Here is a 24,428-nt window from a genome sequence, read left to right on the forward strand (position 1 = left end):
TGATTTTATCGTGAATATAAAAATCAGTAATAGACATATAATGATAGGTTCAAATCAATAAAAATCCCGATTCGGTTTGTTCCTTAGTGTTCTCTGATGCCAAAATCATGTATGGTTTTCGAAACAATAGCTTACGTTTGATTCATCGAGTTTAGGCGGTGTTGATCTCAAGTTGAGATGGATTGCTCGGGGGCACCCAAGTTCATATTGAGTTTCCTTTAAATTAGTGGAAACACAAGTACGGTTTCTCACCGTGTATGTGCAAAAAAAGAAAAGGAAAAAGAAGAAGAAAACCGTACAGCCAAAACTGAGTTATTTTCGTCAGCGCGAGGCCGGAATTCAGCGTTCGAACTTCAGTTCCTCAGAACTGGTTATCAGCTGCCAATAAGATCAAACGAGGCATATTATTTTTCAGACCACCCTCGGTTCTTCAACTAGCATGTTTTCCAATGCTAAATTCAAGCAAGAAAAAACCAGATTCTTTCGAACAACGTTTAGTTTTGACCCGGAATCAGATTCGCATAATCAAACTGATCCCAAACCACTAGTTCATATCTAATTGTTACCGATGATTCACATTCCATATACGTTGTCCATCAAAGAGGGTTTAGTGCGATGACGCACACCCTCATCCAATGTTTCCGTTCGTACATGTTACAGACAGAAGTTAAGACGTTATTTGAACTGATGTTGCCGATTGTATGATAGAAACGGCACTTTCTGTCTAAAGTTCCATTTATAAACTCTAGAAATGGCTATATCCATCTCAAATTCCGTCTCTAACTTGGTCGTTCAATTTGATCCGTCTATAGTTTTCCATTTGTAATAAACAATTTTCTAGTAGTGATAATCAAGATTTTCTAGGTTTGATACTCATAGTGAGACTATCTGTATCCATTTATTAGCTATTATAATTTCTATTTTACTGTACCAGATCCATAGGCCTCTCTTGTAATAAAAAAAAATAGTTGTCTATAAAATGACACTTGTATTTCTTGAGGTAACACTTTGGATATTCATAGGTATGGCCAGATTTTTCAAAAGGAAAAGCAAATTCAGTTGTCTTCAATTGATTAGGCAAGTGTCGAAATCGAACACCTCTCTGCCGAGTCGCACCATTTTTTTGACGTTTGAGTCCACAGTTGGTGAAATCCGTGAGAATTTCATGGCTGCTGTAATCAAAATTAAGAATCTAACGAGGAATAATATCAACCTTAATACATCCAAAAGCCTTTTTCATCATGTGAGGATTGGAAGAAACCTCATAACTTTTTGAGGAAAAAGAACTACAGTTTTCTCATATGATAAACCGCCATAATGAAGAAGGCAAAGATTTTTTTTTTCCTCTCTCCCAAGATGAACAATAGATTTGCAGGTCCAGCTCGTGCCTCCACTCTGAGATTGAGAGAAGAATATACTAATGGCCCGCGCGATCCTCGGGCTAATTGGAAATAGTGTCTATCTATTTATTGAGAAGTTATTAGGTGATTCTACCTCGCCATGTGACGTGAGGAAGCACCAATCAAAATGCATGAAACTAGGAACTTGATGCTAATCACTCGAATAATTATCAGAATTATTCTTAATTAAAGAATTTTTATTAATTTTTTCTCACTACGTCATTTAAAATAGGATCATCTAAAATTTTCTCCCATTTATCTACCTATCTATAAAAACAACTAAAATTGTTGTTCATCCCACATGTAGGGGAGAGCATGACACCTGCCCCATCTTCCTTTTTCAAGTTGTGCCCTTTTGTTCCCAAACTTTTCACAATTTTCCACAAACTTTGATTTTTTTTAGTTTTCTTTTTCTTTTTTAACAAAAAAAAGCTCATGGTATTAATTAATATAGGAAACAAAAGGTTGAATGAAGAGATACCGAAAGTGCCACTAGCAAGAATTCAACCCTTAACGTCTTGGTTCTAAATGAAAATTGCACTATGTCTTCTTTTTCTTATGTGTCTCTTCTTATATTTTTTTTTCTTACATCCTTTAAAGATCACAAGAAAATTATAATTTTCCGATGTCAAAAATTGCTAGAAAACTGTTAGAAATGTAAAGTTCATTTTATTTTATTTTATTTTCCATTTTTTACTCTTTTAGTTTACAAAGTTCCCTCGATTTTTATTGCAATCTTAATATAACTATATGATATACTAAAAGCATACCCATACTACGATGAAATAATTTCATTAAAAAAGGCACATTACAAATTGTATGTAAATAAATATAATAAAAATCTCATAATCAATGTAATAGTTATACTATTCTTAAATATAATTAAATTAGAAATTTAATGTTTTTAAACTTACAAAAACTGAAATTTCTAAGATCTATATGAACAAATTAAAAAATAAAAGTTTGAGAGAAAATATAAAGGAACAATGGTACAATTGAGTGATTGAGGCAGATATAATATTATAAAGTGACTTCTTATAAGATTTATAATTGAAAACTAAAACAATATTATACCATGGAATGTGAGTTTTTACATTTTGTAACTAAGTTATTATACATATAATAGTACAATCATGCACAAATTTTTCCTAGATAAAACACCATGTGAAATAATGGTCCTACTTAAAATATTATCAGTATTGAGGGACCAGAGATGGAGGACTTCAAATCAAATATAAGTTAGACGTGTGTCTCAAATGAAATATAATATACTTAACACGACGTAAATCTCAAATAAAATATCATAATTTTAAATTGAAAAATTTTATTCAAGTGGAATATTTTGAAGAGACAGAATAGGATTTATGTAATAAAGGACTCTAATAATGATGGAAAAGGAAATGACTTAATTGAGATGATGAGTAAAAGGAATGGATTGAATGCATAAAATATTAGTTTTCTAATTTGGCATCTATTTCGTTTTAATTAGTTGATGTTTTCCAATTCTTTGCCAAAAATTTTAATATATACCAGAATTTTGAACATAACTTCCTTACATGATTAGCAATCATATGTGTGAGATTCGTATTACAATGGATCATGCTTTTAATCAACATTTATTATTAAAAAAATTGCAGTGATTCCATCAACCTACATGTTTTTGGAATGTAAAAATTTTTTAAAGACATCAAAATTATCATTCTTTTTTCTGGGTAAAGTTCGGGGCATGGCCCAAATTACAGAGAAACAAGAATAAGGCGGGCATGGTGGCCCCTATAATGTCGCCTAACGACAGCTGAAACGCCCCATTAGGAATTGAGTGAATAATATGCGTGCAGAGCAGATACTCCACAGCTATATTTGCAAGCTTGTCCACACAAGAGTTGCCCTCCCGATAAGCGTGTTGCATCCGGACCTCCCAATCTCGACTACAAAGGTCAAGAATCCGACCTCGGAGAATCTGTAGCCAAGGAGCAGCAGGGCCGTCCCCTGAAATGATCCGCATGACCGCTAATGAGTCCACTTCAAGAATTAACCTTCAGCATCCCACGTTCCAAGCCATCTCCATCCCCGTGAGTACCCGCAAAGCTCCACCATGGTGACTGTAGCGATGTCAATGTTTTGGGCAAATCCCATGATCCACTTGCCATCTGCATCACGGAGGAGGCCACCAACTCCGGCTGCCCCGGGATTGCCTCTTGAAGGACCTTCCGTGTTAACTTTGAAGAAGTCCTTAGAGGGCCGAATCCAACTGATGTTGACCCAGCGTTTGGGGGGGGGGGGGGGGGGGGGGGGGGGGTACCTATCGCCTTTTCCACCAAAGCCCAGCCTTCACGAAAAGACCAAGCGGTCTATAAGATGGTCCGACATGCCAAGGTGGGATGGCTAAAATCTGACTCGACTAACTCCTTGTTCCTCCACGACCACAGCAGCCAGCAACTTGTAGCAAATGTAGTCGACCAGTGTTGATGATACGGGTAGGACAAATTTTGCCAAAGCCAATCCAATAGGTCCAGAGTGAAGAATTCTGGTTGAGCATCGATCGGAACAAGCCTTGACCAAATTTGCTTCTCCAGAACACAATCTCGCAGGACATGTAAGGTAGATTCAGCCCCATTCTCGCAATGGGGCAGCTAGGGGTGTCGCACAAGATCATTCAGTAACACGCCTCGTTCGTGAGCAAGCTCTCCCAGGTAGTGCACCAGAGGAAGAACCGGATACGCTGTGAACCCCTCCCATCTCCAAATATTCTTCCATAGCTTGGAGTAGTGATCAGTTCCCTGAGCCCACAGTTAATAGCTTTTATGCCGATGCTACCGTGTAGTTCCCAGACGGTGCCAATCACTAAAATGGAACGTCATCTCCGTGGACACCCGGAGCCGGGCCGCCACACTAGCAATGCGCAGCAGCGATGAATTGTTCAGCCGGGGAGCAATCCGCTCTCAATCCTATCTCCCTAATTCGGTGACATAGCTATGAACCGAGGCCTGCACCTCCTCGTCGAACAATGGACTACAGCATAGTCAGTCAAAGGACCGCTTCCCGGCACCCACTGATCATTCCAGAATCGAGCACGATATGCCGATTGAACCTGCCAACCTGAGCCTTGTTTGACTCTATTCCAGGAGGAGGTAATACCTCTCCATAGCCACGAATCTCCCGGCTTTGCCAATAAGGACAAGTCAGGTCCCATTTTGTTTGGATACTTGTGCGTCAACAATTGCACCCAAAGCTCCTAGGGACGAGTGACTACTCCCCACCCGATCTTTCCGAGCAAAGCGCAATTAAACTCGCTCATGCATCGAAGTCCGAGCCCCGCTTCCTCTTTTGGACGAGTGACCGTATCCCACCGGACCATATGAATCCGTCTCTGATTCTCTGAGTGGCCCTAGAGAAAATTTCGACATAGTCTCTCGAGCTCCAAACATATTCTACGGGGCATATTTACAACCTGCATTTGGTACATAGGGATGGATTGTAGAACCGACTGGAGTAAGGTAGCTCGGCCCGCCATCGTAAGAGAAGAAGCTGACCACTCATTAAAACGATTCCTCACTCGGTCCAGCATGTTGTGGAAGAGCGTCATCTACACCGAACCATAGACAATTGGGATCCCTAAATACTTCCCCAAGTCCTCTGTCTGTGTGAGAGAGCTAATATCCAAATTCGATCCTGAATGTTTCCCGGGACATTACCAGAAAAATAGATTATGGATTTAGCCATGCTCACTTTCTATCCTAAACCTTGACAAAAGGTCTCTAGAACACGCATCATCGCCTTAATCTGATCTTCCGAGGCCTCCGCATAAAGAAAGAGATCATCGGCGAACATTATATGGGAAATAGGTGGGCCACGAGCCCCAATACGAATTGGTTTCCACCGTCCTGCCTCGACCGAATCAAAGATTAAGTGAGCGAGTCGTTCAATGCACAGGACGAACAAGTAGGGCGACAAAGGACAGCCTTGTCGGATACCCCTCCTCGAAATGAATGATTCAGTGAGTTCGCCGATCCGCGACACCTGCATAGACGGGGTAGACACACAATCCATAATGATCCGCTTCAGTCGTAATGGAATTGTCAGCACCTAATTTCGGTCCATCGGCTCTGGAGGGGGGCAAAATTATCATTTCCCAATTTATCACCTTTTCTTAAAAAAAAAAAGGTCAAGTCGGTCAGAACCGGTCTGACCGACAAGACGGATGGGCAGGGTCAGTCAGAACTGATCTGACCGACCGCTGCACCACCCCAAAAAAAAAAAGGGTCAAGTCGGTCAGAACCGGTCAGAGCCGGTCTGACCGACAGGACGGATGGGCAGGGTCGGTCAGAACTGATCTGATCGACCGCTGCACCACCCAAAAAAGAAGAAGAAGGGGAAAGTCCTTGTTCTTCTTCCTCCCCTTCCTCTTCCGCACTCCCGTAGATCCCGTCTTCCTCGTATCCTAGAAGGTAACTGCTGATTCTCTGGGGATTTGCCAGATTTCCCTCAACGGCCGGAAAGGAAAAAAAACCCTAGCTCTCTCTCTCTCTCTCTCTCTCTCGGGATTTTTAAAAGGGGGATTCGGCAACTCACAGAAAAGAGAAAAAAAGTCCCAAAGCTCATCAATTCTCTCCAGAAAAAAGAAACCCGGAGCTCGAAGCTTGAACGGCCGGAACTCGAAGAAACCCTCGGCTCCCTCGGCCCAACTCCCAGCTGAGCCCGTAGCTCCTCCACCGCTCGACTCCCCGGCTCTCTCTCTTCCGTCCCTCGCACGCGGCTCGTCCCTGGCACCGACACCATCGCCCGACCCGGATTCTCCCGCGGCTCGGCCACCCCTTTCCTTCTCCATTTTTTTCGTTTTTTTTAATCGGGTCCAAATCCCCTTTGTCCAGATCTCGTGGCCCAACAACCACCCCCAGCGGCGGTCCAGTCCAGCGGTAGCAGCCCGGTCCATCAGCGTCCAGCCCGGCCCAGTCCGCCCCCTTGCGGCCCAGTCCAATAGCCCAGCCCGGTCCTTCAGCAGCCCAGCCCGACTTAGCAGGGATCCAGCCCGGCCCAACCCAGCGACAGCCCTTTAGCGTCAGCCCAGATCGGCCCAGTCCGAAGCCCAGCCCAGTTCGGCCCAATCCAGTCCGGCCCAATCATCCCCCAGCAGCCCAACTGCCCGGCGTTTTTTTAATTTTTTTATTTTTATTTATTTTTTTTATTTACAGAATCATCCCTTAACTTCCCGAACTAGGTAAATCCTCTACTTAGTAGCATGTTTAGGGCTCCATTTCTGAATGTTTATGTTTGCTTGGATGAATATGATGTCAAATGAGTGTTCTTGGGTCGCGTGGGTGATCGGATTTGTCCCGAACTCGATTTTACGAACTTTCTATTTTGTCACATTTCAGTCCAGAGGACGTATTTTATTTTTTTAAGATCTGCCCTGAATTTCAAAATTATTTTCAATCAAGCCCCGGTCATTTTATTATTTTCCAATCAGTCCTTGGATTTTTCAGAATTTTTTCCAAGAATCCCATAGAACTTTTCAAATTGTTTCAATTTAGTCCCGGGACCATTTTCACCCTTTTCAGATCTGCCCCGAACTTCAAAAATTCTTGTCAATCAAGTCCCAGTCATTTTACTATTTTCCAATCAGTCCTGAAATTCCCAGAATTTTTTTCTAGCATCCCTAGGAACTTTTCAAGTTGTTTCAGTTTAGTCCTGGGGCAATTTTTCTTGTTTTCAGATCTGTCCCGATTTTCAAATTCATTTCAAATAAGTTCTAAGACATTTTCAGTAATTTTTTTTACACAGTCCCCATTTTTAGAATTTTCAAATCAGTCCCCAATTTTTTAGAATTTTCAGATCAGCCCCCAATTTTTTAAATTTTCAAATCAGTCCCCAATTTTTTTCATAATTTTCAAATCAGTCCCTGCCATTTTAAAATCGTTCAATTCAGTCCCCTAGACATTTTCTAAAAATATTCGACCCTTTTCTACTTGGATCACCCACCGACAATGTATGTGCCCCATTTAAATATTTCATTTTTTTGTAATTATATACAATGTGACCATGTCGGAAATTAGAGTTTATTGAGCGGTCAACTAATGGCTATCTCGACGGCTCGAAATCCGTAGACTAAAGCATTTGGCAAGTTTTTAATTAACCTAAAATTTTACATACGGGATAATCGGAACGTTAAATTTGGCTAAATTAAATCATTTGATTTTCTTTAAATGGATTGCACGAATTGATTAATAATTTGTAATCGCGTCGACAGTCCAAGAACTGTTAGTCATGCCCTTTTCAAAATTCACAATTTCAAAAACACCGAGATACGTGCAACGTAATCTTGATTTTCATGCATACACATATTTACCGATTCAAGGGCAAGACTACCGGTTCTTGTCATGCCGTAATCTTAGCGTAGGTTTGTGCATAGAATTGGTCAAAACATGAGAAAACAAATTAATCTTAAACTCGGCTTAATCAAACATGGGCAATAGTCAAGCAGAGGGTTAGGTTTTGGTTTTTAGGTGAAAATACTCTTAATCTGTAAAAGCCATATTGTCACGATACAGAATAATCTAAAAATAACCCACATATTTAGGACTTGACTACAGACATCATGTCTGTCGGGTCCGTTAAAATAATGCCGAATGCTACATACCCTATCCATCATCCCTTTTGTTTGTTTTAAAGTAGGATTTGCATGCTAATATACTCCGGTTAATAATCAGTTAATTCACGTAAATTCGGCGATAACAAGAAACCCCATTGTTTGTTTATTTGAGCTTGCTTGTTATATTTTTGCACTTGTTTGTTATGCGGATCGAGCCCGATCCTTTAGGACTCGATTCACACTAGGTCCAACGCCCATAACCGTCGATCACAGGGTCCAATGCCCCCATACACCGAGTGCGCATTTGATTTAATTTTCGGTCTTTCCCAAAACCATACGGTGAGCATGAGTGAAATAATGGCCGAATGCGAACCGACCGAGATTTAGTCATTGTAGTTTGTCTTTTATTTATTTGAGAGAACAATGTAAGGGTTTATGATGTATATTTATTCATGTAATAATCCCGGTCGGAGAGTGGACGGTTCAAGTGTCTCTTCGAATTTACGATGTCAAAACGTGCGAGTCGAGTGCAATCCTAAATCATGCAGTAAATAAATAAAATGGCAAGCCTAGCAAGCTAGGATACCGAAAGGGCGTGTGGGATATAGGCCCACACGTAATAGAACCCCCGAATTCGGAATTTCCGGTTCCGTACAAGACCATTGCCTTAGCATACTAGGTGTATCCATACCCCTAGACCCGGGCGACTCACCCTCCTTCGACCTTCGGGTCGTAAACAGGTAGTGGCGACTCCTTCTCACGTGCGTCCGTCGCGTGTCCCCAGGAATGTGGACACTCCCAAGCCGCGTTACATTTAGGCGCGCGCATGCGTGCCCCGACGAGACGAAATTCGAGTGCGCACAGGAATCCCAGCCAACGATAGTGTACTCGAGAGGAAATCCCAATTCACACTATCATATGCCTTCTCCAAATCGATCTTCATGGCCATGAAACCCTTATGTCGCTTCATCTTCCGCATGGAGTGCATTAATTTATGAGCAATGATTACATTGTCTTGAATGTGTCGTCCCGGGACAAAGCTCGACTGACATGGGGAGATGAGACCCCGCATGTAGGGCTGGAGCCGGTTTGCCACGAGCTTCGTGATTAGCTTGTATGAGACATTGCACAGGCTAATCGGGCGAAACTGGTGGATCGTCTCTGGGAGAGAAACTTTCGAGATAAGGACAAGTAAGGTAGAGTTCATCACAGCCACTGACTTCCCTTCTTCAAAGACTTCCTTAGCATATTCAAACAAAGAGGAATGCATAATCTCCCAATTTTTTAGATAGAAGACGGCTTGGAACCCATCGGGCCTCGGCGCCCGGAACGGAGGTATACTGAAGAGAACCTAATGAATCTTCTCTGTTGTGATAGCTGTGGTGAGCAAGCTGTCTGCCCCACCGAATAGCTCTAGAAAGCAATGATTTGTTTGGAATTCGACTGGTAGGTCTGCAGCAATATACAAGGCCCGAAAGTGATTCATCGCGATCTCGCGTAATTGAGCATCATCATCCACCCACGCCCCATCCTCTCCCCACAGCGCTTCTACCTTCAATCTCTTCCTCCTAATAACCGCTCGAGCGTGGAAGTACTCAGTATTGCAATCGCCGACTGTAATCCATGTGCTCCTCGATTTCTGCTACTACAACAATTCATCATGCACTTGGATTTCCTCTAACTCACTCCCAATCTTCTTCTCCAGCCGATTAAGGAAGGGATTCGGTCCCATTTGCAAAGCCCTTTGAATGCCGCCAACCCCCCCCCCCCCCCCCCCCCAATCTCAATAGGGCCCTGGTCTTACGAAAGTGAATGTTCCCAAAAATATTCTTGTTCCATTCTTGCACGCGAGAAGAAAACTCATTGAGATTTTCATCGAGAGCTACCCAAGGTGACCACACTGCACGCAAGAGGTTTGGAAAGTCCTAGTACGTATGCCATACTGCCATATAGCGAAACAGCCGTCGATGGGGAGACGGAGGCTGGCGACTCTGGTAGTATGTGAGCAAGGGATGGTGGTCCGACTTCGTCAATGGCAAGACTCTCACCAAAACATCCAGGAAGAGCACTTGCCACTGTGCATTGCACACGGCTCGGTCCAAGCGACAAAAGATCCTCTCGCATCCCTGATAGATCGGCCCTTTCCATGTGAACTAAGGTCCCGTACTACCCATATCCAGCAAGCCACACCGATGGAGTGCCTCATTAAATTTAGAGGCCTCATTTGGATTGAAGGGTGCTTCGTCAGACTTTTCATCCTCCGAGGCAATCGCATTGAAATCCCCCATAAGTAGTCATGCATCATTACCTGTTGGGGCTACCGAGCGAAGAAACTCCCATAGATCCTCCCGAATTGTGGCATTGGGGCTACTGTAAACCGCGGTGAAGAGCCATGAGCGGCTCCCCTCCTCCACCAGTACATGGATAGCTTGCTTGTGACGTTGCAGAACAGTGAGCCTGAGACAGTCCAACCTTCTGAACACTTAGACACTACCTGAGAATCCTTCAGTCGCCACCCGGATAACCTTAAACTCCTGAAACTTCTTGCAAACCTTATCAGCTCGCGCATCACTAATACGAGGTTCAACAATGGCAATAATATCCGGACTATGCAGACGTTAGTAATCTCTCAATGATCCTAGAAAGTTAATGCTACCAGCACCACGACAATTCCACGAGAATAACTTCATTGATAAACCAATTAAGCAGAGGGGGAAGAAATATTCTGTTGTCCAGGGACCGAATTTACGGTATCATCAGGAGTCTTGCATTCACATTGCATATCATCACCCCCATTATCTAGTAGGGTCACACTGACCTAAGATGAGGTCTTCATGTTGGGGAGCTCGAAATTATCAGTCTCCTTAACAGGTGAAGTCAGCACTGCTTCAGGTGGCCCTTTATCCTCATGGGTTACACCTCCCGGTATAATGGGCGCCATGGTTTTTAGAATCATGATTCCAATCGTAGAATCTTACGATTCTACGATTCAAAGAGGGCCATGCGATTCCGAGTCAGGGGGTTGAATCGGAAAACGTACAATCGCATGTGAATCGGGTGTTGGATCGCGGAATCGCAAAATCGGGCCGATTCTGTGATTCCGGATTCAGCCCAGATTCACATGAAGCCCAAGCCTGATTCGGACGAAGCCCAAACCTGATTCGGGTGAAGCCCAGGCCTCAGCCCGATAGGCTTCCCCCCCCCCCCCCCTTCGTTTTCCCTTTCTTCTACAGCGCTCAGTTTCTCCCCTATGTTCTGTGCCCTAGCCTCCCCGACGTCCCCGTCTTCGACATTTCTGCAACAATTTCGCCCGATTTTCTTCTTTGTTCCGACGAGCTTGAAGCTACGTGATCGTGGTTCCGTGGTTCCGAGTCCGAATTCCACTTCCACAGTGACCGAGCCTTCCCGTCTTCAACATTTCTGTAGCAATTTCGCTCGATTTTCTTCTTTGTTCCGACGAGCTTGAAGCTTGGTGACCGTGGGTCCGTGGTTCCGAGTCCGAATTCCACTTCCACAGTGACCGACTCTGCTCTGCCTCTGCCCAGTGACCAACTCTGCGTCGACGAGCTTCGACGGTTTGACCGCTGTCACCGACTCATCGCCCAGCGACATCACCTTCGTCCACGGCTCGACCCCCCGACAGTCTACGGCCTCCTCACGCGGTGTGAGTCACAGCAACGAGATTCTCCAGAATCTCCACGATGTGTGAATTTCTTGCTTCTACTTGATTTCTGAATTTGTTCCTTTTAATTGATTTCTGAATCAGATTCAGAATCTTCATGGTTCCAGAGATGATAATAGGCGATTTCTATTTATGGGTAATCTTGAATCTTCATGGCTCCAGTTTTCCAGATGAAATTGTGATTTCTGTTTCTGAATGATGGTTCCAGATGAAATTGCGATTTCTGTTTTTGAATCTTGGTGATTTCAATTGAATCTTGTGCTGATGAATTTGTGCTAATTGTGCTGATTGCTGAAGAAATTGTGCTGATGAAATTTCCCTGTATGTAATAATGATGGAATTGTTGATGTCATTGTACTGAAATTGTGCTAATTTTTTTTCCCGCATTGTGATATAATTTTCTATTGAGTTAGATTTGTTGAGTGAGTGATTAGTTTGGATTGAACAGAGATTGGCTTCTGCAAGTGGATCTGGGAGTGCATCCGCTAGTAATACCAAGGCAGTAGCCAAATCTAGGAAAAATGCAACTGGAGTTAGAGATGATCCGGCATGGACACACTTATGTTGTTAACTTTTTATTTCTGGAGTTTGAGTTATGATTTGGAATTTTGGACCTTGAATTTCGATAATTTGTAACGATATTTTGTGTTTTTATCATTTTATGACTTATTGTTGATTTGTTGGTTTGTGGTATTTATTTGAATGAACAATGAATGATTTTTTTTTACTCAGGAAAGTATGTTGCATATATATATATACTATTTTTTTAATTACAGGTAGAATCTTACGATTCACGATTCGAATCGCGATTCACGATTCTACAACCCTCGACCGATTCTAGGTAGAATCGTGATTTTGAAAACCTTGATGGGCGCCACTTCGACACGTGTCGAGGTCAGGACCTGAGATTATGGGACCTTCTTTCGTTCTCCTGCTAACAAGGTAGGAAATTCGATGGGGGTGACCGATGTCCGAGTACGGGCAGGAACTGACCTCTTCAGGATCGTGATTGACTTAGGCATAGGGGCCTTCTTCGCCTTGGATATGCTTGGGCCTTTGAGAGTCTGGTCCACAGTGGGCTTCTTAGCTGAACAACTATCCATAGCGCGGATTGGTGTGGCCGAAGATTTAGGCTGGGGCTTGGAGCAGGCCCTTGAACTCTCCCCTAATTCCTTATGGGCCTGGGCGTGAAATACCACAGCCGGCCCACCAGCTTGCCCTCCTTCAATGGCTTGAATTCTACCACCCACAGGCATAACTTCCTCCGAGATTTTCTCTCCCTCAATCTCCCCGAGAATTGCAAACGCAGCTCTACTCCTTCCTTTCTGAGCACCCATAACGTCTTTCTTTCCTCCATTATCTACACGAATAGCAGGCTGCAGGCGCAAATTTCGTCGACGGTTACGGACCTGCATCCAAGGACCGAAAGGCTCACCGCTGGTCAGAGCCGACTCCTCCTTGACCGTTCGCCGCCCACCGCTAAGCCGTAACCCTTCGACCTGCTTAACTCCTTCCTCCGAAGGCACCGCCCCCCGTCTAGCCTTCCGCCATCACTGGCTTCTTGACAACATAGCATTCCTCCTTCCGGTGCCCAAATTGGTTGCAATCGAAGCAAATTAGGTGTAGCCCCTCATACTCCACCCGATAGACCCGGCCCTCTAGTTCGAATTCCGGCCTTAGAGGCTTCGTCAAGTAAATTCCAACACAAATTCTCGCGAACGCCCCCTTGTTACGGTCTGTATGTGCTTATCAACTCGCAATGGTCGTCCCAATGCAATGCCAATCCTTCGGAGCGTGGTTCCGCAATGGTACTGCAAGGGAAGCGAGGGGATCCAAACCCAAACCGCTATCCGCTCAACTTTGGATGTCCATGGATTAAAATCCGGTGTCCACTCGCGTATGGTGAGATAGTGGTCTTGTATCACCCAAGGACCTCCAGTAAGGGCCCATTCCCTATCCTTTGCCGAGGAGAATCGGGCGAGATAATGGTCGTTAGGGAGATCCGTAATGGAGTATGATATGCTGGAGCTCCATAACTGGTTAAGTCATTGCTTCAGGATCGTGAAAGACACTCTCTTCCCTAGGAGCTTTAGTACCAAGCATCCCTTCCAATTGAACTCCACCCATAAATTTCTTCCTCTGTTGTGAGGATCTTGGGTCGGATGTCGTTGGAGAAATCAATCATCGCTAAGTCCTCCTCCCATTTACTAGAAAACACATATCCTGATTCCACCGGTGGAGCCGTTGAATTCCCCAACAACGCCTCACTGTATTGTACGATCCGAGGACTTGCCCCTGTCATAGGACTTGCAGTAGTTTCCTCAGGCTTCTCGCCCTGCTCGATCTCCATTTCTACAGAGCTTCCCCACCAAGCAGATCCTTCTCCTTCTCCGTCGTCTCACTAAATCCCGGGAGAGAGCTCTCAGAGGCCATGGAGGACTAGAGAGAGAGAGAGAGAGAGAGAGTTTTAATATTACCTAAATGATCTTTTGCGATTCATGACATTGCCGCGACAGTCTTCTTAGTTATGAAAAAAGCTATGAATATAAATCATTTCTACAAAATGCTAATGATTGAAGATATTGTAACACATTATTGTTGAGGTACCGCAATTATTGGTGCCGTCAATCTCCCGTAATGTTGTTTATGTCATTGATCGCCCAATGTTCTGTGAGCCTTCCTTAATCTCCATATATTGTCCAACTCGTAATTCTAAAATATGAAATCGAATATATAGAAGGAGATGAAAGTGAGTACTAGACACTTTTATACATTTACAGCATGTTCTTTCATATTCCATAATTGATGTGAATGATGATAATATTATTCTAAAGGCGTAACAAAATTAATGGTTAGACCTCTGAATATCCAGATGAGATTCGTAGAGGAGGTTTGCTTTTAGAATGCTATCATTATGTGGTACCAATAACTTCATGTTATTTGTCGCATTCCTATTGAGAGTCATTCAAGAAGTCACCTAAAGGGAGATAGGCTTAGTCATCCTACGAGATACATTCTAAAACATTAATCCCGCTTGCATATAATGTATGTTAATGTTTAATTGAGATTTTTTTTCCTTCCTTTTGGGCCTGTCTGATTTCAAATGTTATTACCCCAAGGATCTCCTTGGATTTTTAGGGTTTTAGGATTTTCTTTTTTTTACATTTTAAATTGGTAACCAATGAAACCACCACTTATCACAAAAAGGAAAATGAAATGAAAGCATTCGGCTTGTAGTGTTGTAATGTTGCTACTGAAGGACGAATCCATATGGGATGTTGGAGTAGACCATTTAATTCGCCAAATTGAATAACTGAAAAGCTCAGGTAAAAAAAGAAAAATAACAAAAGCAGCGTGCTTCGCCAGTTTGTTTTCCCAGTTAAAATCACAAAAAATTTAACTTTAACTTTAACTCAACATACTACACAACAAAAACACACGTTTCGCAAGTCAAATTTATAATCACATCTCATTTGTCATTTTCCACAATCAAAATCAAAGTTACTTTAACTCTGAAACCAAACGCACTGTAAAAGTTTCTCTTGCGATAGATTTGATTTGATCTACTTGAGTCTCCTCCACTCTTACCAAGGGGGAGTGAATTCTTCTAACCAAAGGATGAATTTTAGCACCATAATGCCGATATGTCACATGATCATAGACTACTGCAATTGGCTCCAATGATAATTGATAAGTTCCCCGATTCCGACCCCCCAAAGTTCTGCAACAACCTAGAAGGCAACTCCGACGCTGTGTGTAGTAAACATATGCCGATTATGTGATAATAATAACTATGCCAATAAGTTAGGAGAGCGGGTCTCCCTTCGCAAGTCATTGGGCCTATCTCCGTCTCCAGTCACTGGTCTGATCTCAGAACTCTTTGTTATGTCGCATGTAATGTATGTTATGGTTCTGAATCTCTTTCCTTATCGCCTCTTCTATCTTCTTGTTTAATTATTCAACTCTCTCTTACTTATATGCTTAACAGACTTCCTTTCAAACATTCTAACATCCACCTACTACCGAAGCGTCTTTGGCGAGATTACTTACTCCGTGCGCCACCGAAAATTATGGAGCCCTAGAAATTAGCCAAGCGAAACCCAAACACACCGGTCAGCCAAAAAGACAAAAAAAAAAAACCTCCTTTTACTTGTGCACCGCATCAATAGTCTTTTCAGCTTATAATAAAGCATTTCTGAAAAAATGAAAAAGATACTCTCATTCTGCCGACATGTTTTTTTTATTGTTTGACTTAACGGCAATTTTCATAGAGAAGACAAGTTCCCAGATGGCCCGCCCATGTAGAAAACTGTTGGCTTGATGCACCGTTCCTCCTCTCACAAATGGCATACGAAAGATCTCGGATGCAAACAAAGCAGGTAAATCAAACGTTGTTCGTAATAAAAGAAGTAATGTTTATGGTCCGCCGCCTCTACTAGCATCACCTTTGGCCACCCGACAGGGTCGAGAAGCAGCAAAGCCCGAATGCCAGTTAGCCAACCGAGTTGTGACTGGTATTAAGGCCAAAACTACAGGCTCAGATCGAACGTGCTCCTGTTACTGCAGAAACGGCTGCTACCTACTTTAGGCGGTGGCCTTGGCCCGGGCCGGGAGCAAATCGGTAGAATCAAACCACGCCGTGCAAATGATCTGGACACAAAACTATACAGTCCAAGATGTGATTCTTTCCCAAGAATCATAACATCCTTTGTGTAGTCCTTGTCCCCGACTCCATGCTCCTTTCTGTATGTCCACTGTCAATTGGAAACTCAACTAAAACTCAAAGCTATCAATTGTCTTCCCCACACAACTATTCTCTTTTGTCATCTTTTTCCCTCGAGAATTTGAATCCCGAAATCGAATCATATTCCTCACTCCTATCACAATCCACCCAGCATAGAACTTCCTGTCATGAACACCAAGAATCCCATTTCATTCTCTATCTATCACTCATTGATCATATCAGAATATTATCTTCTTCCGAAAGGAGTCAGCTTCAAGACTTGCAAAAAGAAAAAAAAAAAAAAAAGACTGATATTCCTTCCCTTTTGCTTTTTTCATTTCTCTTTCCGACTTTTCCTCTTTAATGCTCCCCCCTCTTGCTCTTCACAAGGATTTCTGGGCCTCCGGAGGACTCTGCAGAACAGAAAGGTGGACGATGGAAAAATCTGTTCTCGACTCCATTATCAACCGGCTACTCGAGGTCAGGAGTTCTCCCGGAAAACAGGTTCAGCTTCCGGAGGAACAGATCCGACAGCTCTGTGTCGTGTCTCGGGACATCTTCCTCAGACAGCCCAATCTCTTGGAGCTCGAAGCCCCTGTCAAGATCTGCGGTATTCCTTTCTCGTTTTTTCAGCTTTTCCTGTTGTGGATTTTTATAAATAGTTCAAATGAACGTTCATGGAGTTGTGTTACGGCCTCCTGACACTCTCTTCACCTGTGACTTATACCGAACATAGACAAACCAGACAAGTAAAGAGGAATTCGGAGTACCGGGGCTCAAACTTAGAACATGGACAGCGAGTAACTCATTTTATAGAACATTTAAAGTTTGTTCCTACAGTGCATCGTCAATTATGTGACATCCTGCCCACAACGTGTAAGTTCAGACGCTCTGCCCATGCAGACCGAACTTGGAATTACATGGAATGGGAATAGAATGAACAGCTACACACTAGCAGCAAAACTACTGAGACCGAAAATCAAACCTAGCTAGCGTACCATGTTAACAGGCGGATCCTGGTCCCCTGTTGTGCATCATGAACTACGGATGTTACGGCTAAGGGCCCAAATTAAATCCGAAACTCATCTGACAGACCCCTGATGTTTTTCCATGTTAAAAAGTTAAAACGACTGAAGCTATATTAAGGTAACTCTCAAAAGATGAAATCGTATGCTCCGTGGGACAAATTCCACCTCGGTAAGTCTCATTATCGAACTGTATCTGTTTGATCAGGTCTCTCAATGGCACTTAATTACTGTTGTCTGATGAAATGTTACTGCTTTTTCGAGTGCTATTTTAATATGATCTGATTAGATGATAAAATCAATGTCTCTCCGTGACGAAACTCAACAGTGTACCGTTTCGGTGAAATAGCTTATTATGTGAGTGCTCATGTTTCTTTCTGCTCCGCAGGAGATATTCACGGGCAATACTGTGACCTGCTAAGGCTCTTCGAATATGGCGGGTTCCCGCCTCGCTCCAACTACCTATTCCTTGGAGACTATGTAGACCGAGGAAAGCAAAGCCTTGAGACGATATGCCTCCTACTTGCATACAAAATCAAGTATCCCGGGAACTTCTTCCTTCTTCGGGGCAACCACGAGTGTGCCTCCGTGAACCGAATCTACGGGTTCTATGATGACTGCAAGCGGAGATACAGTGTCCGCCTGTGGAAGATATTCACCGACTGCTTCAACTGCCTCCCCGTGGCCGCACTCATCGATGATAAGATCCTCTGCATGCACGGTGGGCTCTCGCCTGAGCTCCGAAGCTTGAACCAGATAAGGAACTTGAGACGCCCTACTGATGTTCCGGAGAGCGGGTTGCTCTGCGACCTCTTGTGGTCAGATCCTAGTAATGATATCGAGGGGTGGGGTCCGAATGAGAGAGGAGTTTCCTGTACATTCGGGCCCGACCGTGTCAGAGCATTTCTCAGAGAGTTTGATCTCGATCTAATCTGTCGAGCCCATCAGGTTCGGGATTCGTCAATCCGGATTATCCTTTTTCCATTCATGGGTCCAACTATTGTCGTATTAGCAAAGATGCCTCAGCTATAAGCAACATCGCTAACGGGCAACAGTTCTAATTCAAGATTTAGTTTGCCACAACACATCAGGAATAAATCCTTAGCTCATCGACTTTACTGATCGGTGGTGAAATTGACTGTTATTTTTTCAATACTAATGAATAGAATGTGTTTCTTGCAGGTCGTGGAGGATGGATATGAGTTCTTTGCCAACAGGAAACTCGTAACCGTATTTTCTGCACCGAATTACTGCGGCGAGTTCGATAATGCTGGTGCTATGATGAGCATTGGCGAGAATCTCGTGTGCTCTTTCCAAATACTGAAGCCTGCAGAAAAGAAGTCCAAGTTCAGCTTTGTCGGCTCAGCAACTGCTAAGATCATTGCGCCACCAAATAAAGTCAAGGTTAGTTAACTTGAAACTGCGAAGTCTGTTCTGCCATCGTAATGAATGGTATTATTCACTATTTACTATCAGACGGGAACGGCGGACACCGGATCCCAGACAATCCATTCCTCAGATTAAGACCGCATGTGCTTCTGATGCCATAACTCAGCTTATCCAGTGTTCTGGTAAATAAGAAGAGATTATGTGTTTGATTTGTCCATGATGAAGAGAATGATTAGCAACTAAGAAATGGAAATTGCTGAAAGTTTTTTACGGTTCCTGTGCAGTCGTTTTTCGACGGAATGTACAAGAAATCTGATCCAGTGAGATCAGCATGAAGTGAAGATATTCAGTTTCAGATTCTCAGTTTCTCCGGAAAACGTTGAGCCACTGCTTAATAAATCTGATTGTTTAGCCTTTTGCATCTGTAATTTCAGTATTGAGTATAATGTTGTGGAGATTAAATAATCTTACTGTACTGTTGTACTCCTCATCAAAATAATTGCAAATACAAAAACAGAAAAGGGTCTTGCCTTGCTTGCTCAAAAGCTTACTAAATTAGCTGCTAAACTTTTTACTGCTTTTCAGTAATTGCTACAGAAAAAGAGGGAAAAATGAGAATCACAGTATTCACAGCTGACAGAGTATTCAAAAACCATTGCATCACCATTCCAAGGATTTTCCGAGACAGTCCTACAATCCGATTCAATCTCTTGACTTAAATGGCAAATCCAACCGAGACTGGAATTCCACAAGCAGTATCTGTGTGCCTCCAGGAGATAAGACCAACAATTTAGCAGAGTTTACATCTATGACAGGTCAAATTTATCGGTTTCTCATCTTCATGACCTTGCCCCTCGAGGCCTTCTTCTCCATCTTCTCTCGCTTCTTACGAGTCTTCTCATCCTCCAAATTGCCCTAAATTACCAAAGTGGTTAATATCTAGATGGACTAATCAAGTCCATCAAAATATACTTTGGCTAGAAGATAGAAACTATCAGAAAGAAAATTAAATCACCTCAGAAGCTCCGGGTAAGATTCCCTTGATGAAGTTAAATGATTTATATGCTCCAAATGCGGGAATCTACAAAGAAATCAATAAAATTTAGGCCCCAAGCCAACTCATTATTATTTCCATCAAAATACTTCATGGATTAGATAGAACATGCCGCAATACAAATCAATAAAAAAGCTAAGTAGAACTGATCTTGGGAGAACTATTAAAAGAAAACTCCCTGAAAATTTCAAAACAAACCAATCAATTTCGCATTCCTCATTGCAATAGAAGTAGAGGGTAGTTTCAAGAATTTGGCCCAAGGGGCCATTTCAAAATTCCTCTTATATTCTCATTGGTACCATACCCACTGCCCCAATATATATATCTGTAAATTTTCACCTCCATGTCATGTTGGTTCCGCCTTGATCTCTTCAAATTCAGTTTGGAATGTTATCTTATGAACGATCAGTGGAAGCCCTTGCACAAAGTTCACTTCTGCCCATCTCTTTTTTAATATTCACAAAGCTTATCGAATGAAAAGCCACAATGGATGACAGCATATTTTCCATTGAAGTTCCTGTTTGCAAGACTATCTTATTCATAATGCTACTCGAGCAATGGACAAACAACCCGTAGTCACTGTCCCTCAACATATATTAACAGAAATGTAGGTCACAAACGCCCTGCACTAGTAATATATGCTTCTCTTGAAGGTGGTGGTTAAGTCAGTTCATCAGAATTGTAGATCATTTTTATGAAAGGGCACTAATAAAAGTTCCACTGGTCCTAAAGTGAAACGAAACCTGGTATGCAAGCCAAGAAAGGAAGGGGGGGGGTTGTGAATTAGGGCTATCCTACAGTGTAACAAGTTGGGAATGATGAGAATTGACTGATACTTTTACATGCAGGGTCTCTCTGGGTAGCCTGAGTTCAACATTATCTCTTGAGAGGCAGATGCATCTGGAAACTTTAATTTCGAGGTGATTGTCCTTGGACTGTAGCCAGAGGAAACTTCTACAGCTCGGAGATTGGCATTGGCAGTATCATTTTGTTATGATGCCTGGCTTCCTATTAGGCTTCTCATTGCCTTTTGCTCCAACGGCCTATCATGTTTTCCTTCTATACCTCAGGATGCTAAGGTAAATAATGTCTTCAAGGAGGGTCACTGGCACTGGCCTAGAAGTTCTCATAGGCAGGTGCCTCTGGCTCTGATTAAAGATTTAGCTGCTATGCTTCCCATTGCTAAAAGGAATTCTGCCGTTTGGATACCTGAACATAGGTGATTTCACTGCTAGGAGTACATGGGAGCAGATAAGGGAAAGAGGAATTGGAATGGTGCAAGGCAGTTTGTTTACAGGACATGCTCCTCAAGTATCAAGCATCTGCTGGTTTTTGGCTTGATATACTTATTACCAAGAATAAGTTGTTAACTGTGTTGGAATGTCACATTGCAATGTGATACGTGTGAGTTCTGCAAACAACAACAGGAAACAAGCAGCATATATTTTCTTCACCTGCACGCTGACTAAGTGCATTTAGTTGAGTGTGCTTGGAAGGGCAGGGTTAACTAGACATGTAACTGACTGGAGTTGAGTAGCTGTCTAGATTGCCTTCCATAAGGGCAGAAATTTGGATGTAGTTATCCAAAAGCTAATGCGAAGTCACACTGTCTATGTTTTTTGGTTGAAAAGGAACAGCAGGGTGTTCCAAAGGAAAGAAAAATCTGTTGCTGCATTGTTTCATCAGATCGTCAATGCTGTTAAGCTGAAGATTTATCAATTCTCAGAGAACAGTACAAAATGCACAACTCGAAGCTTGCTGGCTTTGGTTTGCTGCGACTTGGAGCCAATTGATAGTTCTATTTTGACAATTAATCTGTCTACGCCCACTGTTTTTGGGCATTGCATTTGTGGTGTATCTTGACTATCCACATATTTTCTTGTGTTGACTCACGAAAAGTAACACCATTTTTTCCAAAAAACATTACGCATGCTTCTCTTTTTGATACCAAATTCAGATTCAAAATTTCAACTATTCAGCTTTCTGTATAGGAGCCTCTATGCAAGGATTTTCATTCATACATCCCTAACCTACATGCATTGTTATTTAAGTACTGATAGGTTAAATATGAATTCTTACCACCAAATATGTGTACCAGAATTTTCCTGATATGATTGATGCAAGCTGCACAAAGCTGGTGATGTAGACCACATCATGTAAATAGCTGCAGGCAAGTAAAAGACAACCTACTCAATTTTTCAGATCATTCATGCAAACAACATTCAATCAATAAGAAAATCAAGTGACCATTGACGTTTGAACAGTGCCTAAGTTGAGAGGAAGGCATACCCACAGACTCCACCAGTACTCATGTCAAACCCTCCATCTAGAAGATCTCCGTCGTCAGCATAAGTGGGTCTCGCCATACTAGCGAGTTGGAGATAGGGAATCACGTAAGCTGCAGTTGTGATCCCTAGGCTGACCCAATGTTTCCAGGTAAACGAGGAATGGAATATAACCATTCTCACCAATATGTAAACAACCTAGAGACCGATCAAGTAATAATAAGTACCAAGATAAGCCATTCACTCATCAGAGATGAAACAAGTATTTTCATTCGAAAAGCAGATTGACCATAAGAACCCTTTTGCCATGATGATGCTACATCTCTACCTTTCAGATAAGGAGCACATACTAAATAAGCAATAAGTGTCACGAACAGAGCTCTCCAAACTGCTTCAGCTCCAATACATAAAAATAAACATCAAAACGAATGTCATGCATATTTAGCCCAACTCTGAGCAGTAATAACTCATTCTATGGATTATCCAGCCTATAAAAGTAACTAAACAAGCTAATTACGTAAAGGGTCTCAACTAACAATCCCACCAGTGGATCAATTCACTATTTTCCAATTTCAACAGCAACAACAAATTAAAATACAGAATTCCACGCTATAACCCTCTTAGCGCTAAAAGAACACAAGAAAACACATATCTTTATGAATTTCATAAAACCCGAAACTTTAAAAGGGTGCCTCAAATCTTACAAGAGCAGCTCCTTCCCGCTTTGTACTTAACAGATCATCATTGACATCACTATTCCCTTGCCTATCTATCCCTAGACATGCAAAGTATTAGCAATTTCTCTTGATTTCTCCTTTCTACCAACATCAATGTCTCACTTGAAGTCCCCAGTTTTCTCTGTCATGGCTAAGAAAAGCACAGGATTGCCAAAAGACGCTGATACCACAGGACATGAAAGCATACAAAATTTCAGACCAACAACATAGTCCAGATTCACAAAAGTTCAGAGCTTTGCACAAATTCCCCGCTAATAACAGGTGGGCTTGGCTTAAAATTGAGGGCATGATTGCAGTTCGGTCAATAATTAACGGAAAGAGACGTGGGAATCTAAGAAGAATAAGATGCGGGCCGGCGTACATTGCAGGCGATGATGAGGCGGCGGAGGTTGGACATATGCCGGGCATTCTCTTCCTTTCGCTTCTTCGCCCCCTGATTCGCCATCTCCTCCTCCTTCCTCCTCCGGCAAGCTTCTCCTTCTCCTCTCTGATCGACTGCAAATTACGGAAGACGAAATCTACCGAACGCGCAGTACAGAGACTATTCTTCGATGTTGTTTTACCAGGGAGAGAAGAACCGTCCGATGAAAGTTTGGGGTCTTACCTTCTTATGAATTATAATTTGACCCTATACTTTGGATTTTGTCTCATGTTGGTCCCCGTTCTCTCAGATGCTTCGTCTTGTCTGACAGGTAGGAAAACAGGCTGACTTCATACTGATCTCCGTAAAACACTGAAAAAATTACAATAATAACAACAACAACTAGTATTCAATCTCATTCCTTGGGCACGGCTCTGTATTCATATATTTATATTTTGTACAAATAATAATTATCAAAGTTTAAAATATTAATTTACTTATTAATATTATTATTATTCTTGAAAATAAAAATCTTTAACAATCAATTTTCAAAAGTAATTTTCAACAGAGTTACATAAATATTTTTGAATAGTTCAATTATAATTTTATAATCTTTTGATGAATATTATAATTTTACAATCAACGTTCTTATTATGTGTTGTAAATTTGTTTAATTTCTTTCATAATTTTAGTTTGTGTTATATATAATTATATTCTTTTATATTCTTTTTATATTTTTATATTATTTTCAAATTTATGAAATCTTCCTTATGAATAAAGATTGTTATTGTTCTATATAATATCTATTTTTCAATTTATATAAATAATCTTCCATTGTAGACATTATATATATATTTTTTTATACATTATATTAACTCTATTTTTATATATACTTCTTATATATTTCTTTTTTTTAGAATTTATTAAAAGGTAATCATTTTTGTGTTTCATGATTCTTATTTTCAACACGTCAAATTATATTTTTCAATATGCTCCTATATATATATATATATATATAGATTTTATGGTAATTATATTTGGGTTTCATTAATTTTCATAAGAATATCAAAATTTTTATATTAATTTCTATAAGCAAGGCTTAATTTTTGTAATGTCAAGTTAAGTTAATTATTTATATACATTTATCACTTACATATATTCTCATTGGTACCATACCCACTGC

General features: G+C 41.8%; 2 protein-coding genes across 3 annotated transcripts; one reads left to right on the forward strand and one right to left on the reverse strand.

Annotated features, from left to right (window-relative positions):
• Positions 1 to 16,746: 16,746 nt before the first annotated feature.
• LOC116215190 (serine/threonine-protein phosphatase PP1 isozyme 3-like) lies at positions 16,747 to 19,353 on the forward strand. Of its 2 annotated transcripts, XM_031550805.1 has the most exons (5): positions 16,785 to 17,004; positions 17,808 to 18,367; positions 18,602 to 18,823; positions 18,896 to 18,990; positions 19,093 to 19,344. In XM_031550805.1, exons 1-4 carry the CDS (start codon positions 16,830 to 16,832, stop codon positions 18,941 to 18,943), a joined length of 1,005 nt encoding a protein of 334 aa, XP_031406665.1. In that variant the 5' UTR covers positions 16,785 to 16,829; the 3' UTR covers positions 18,944 to 18,990; positions 19,093 to 19,344. The 2 variants fall into 2 exon arrangements, with proteins under 2 accessions (XP_031406671.1, XP_031406665.1); XM_031550811.1 differs by lacking the exon at positions 18,896 to 18,990 and having other exon boundaries at positions 16,747 to 17,004; positions 19,093 to 19,353.
• Positions 19,271 to 23,430, reverse strand: LOC116215203 (transmembrane protein 208 homolog). The gene is made up of 5 exons (XM_031550822.1): positions 23,246 to 23,430; positions 22,152 to 22,345; positions 21,942 to 22,026; positions 19,824 to 19,889; positions 19,271 to 19,723 (listed from the first exon to the last, which is right to left on the reverse strand). The coding sequence occupies exons 1-5, from the start codon at positions 23,327 to 23,329 to the stop codon at positions 19,631 to 19,633; spliced, it is 522 nt and encodes a 173-aa protein (XP_031406682.1). The 5' UTR covers positions 23,330 to 23,430; the 3' UTR covers positions 19,271 to 19,630.
• Positions 23,431 to 24,428: the final 998 nt, after the last annotated feature.

The sequence above is a fragment of the Punica granatum genome, chromosome 1 (assembly GCF_007655135.1).
Source record: "Punica granatum isolate Tunisia-2019 chromosome 1, ASM765513v2, whole genome shotgun sequence".
NCBI lineage: Eukaryota > Viridiplantae > Streptophyta > Magnoliopsida > Myrtales > Lythraceae > Punica > Punica granatum.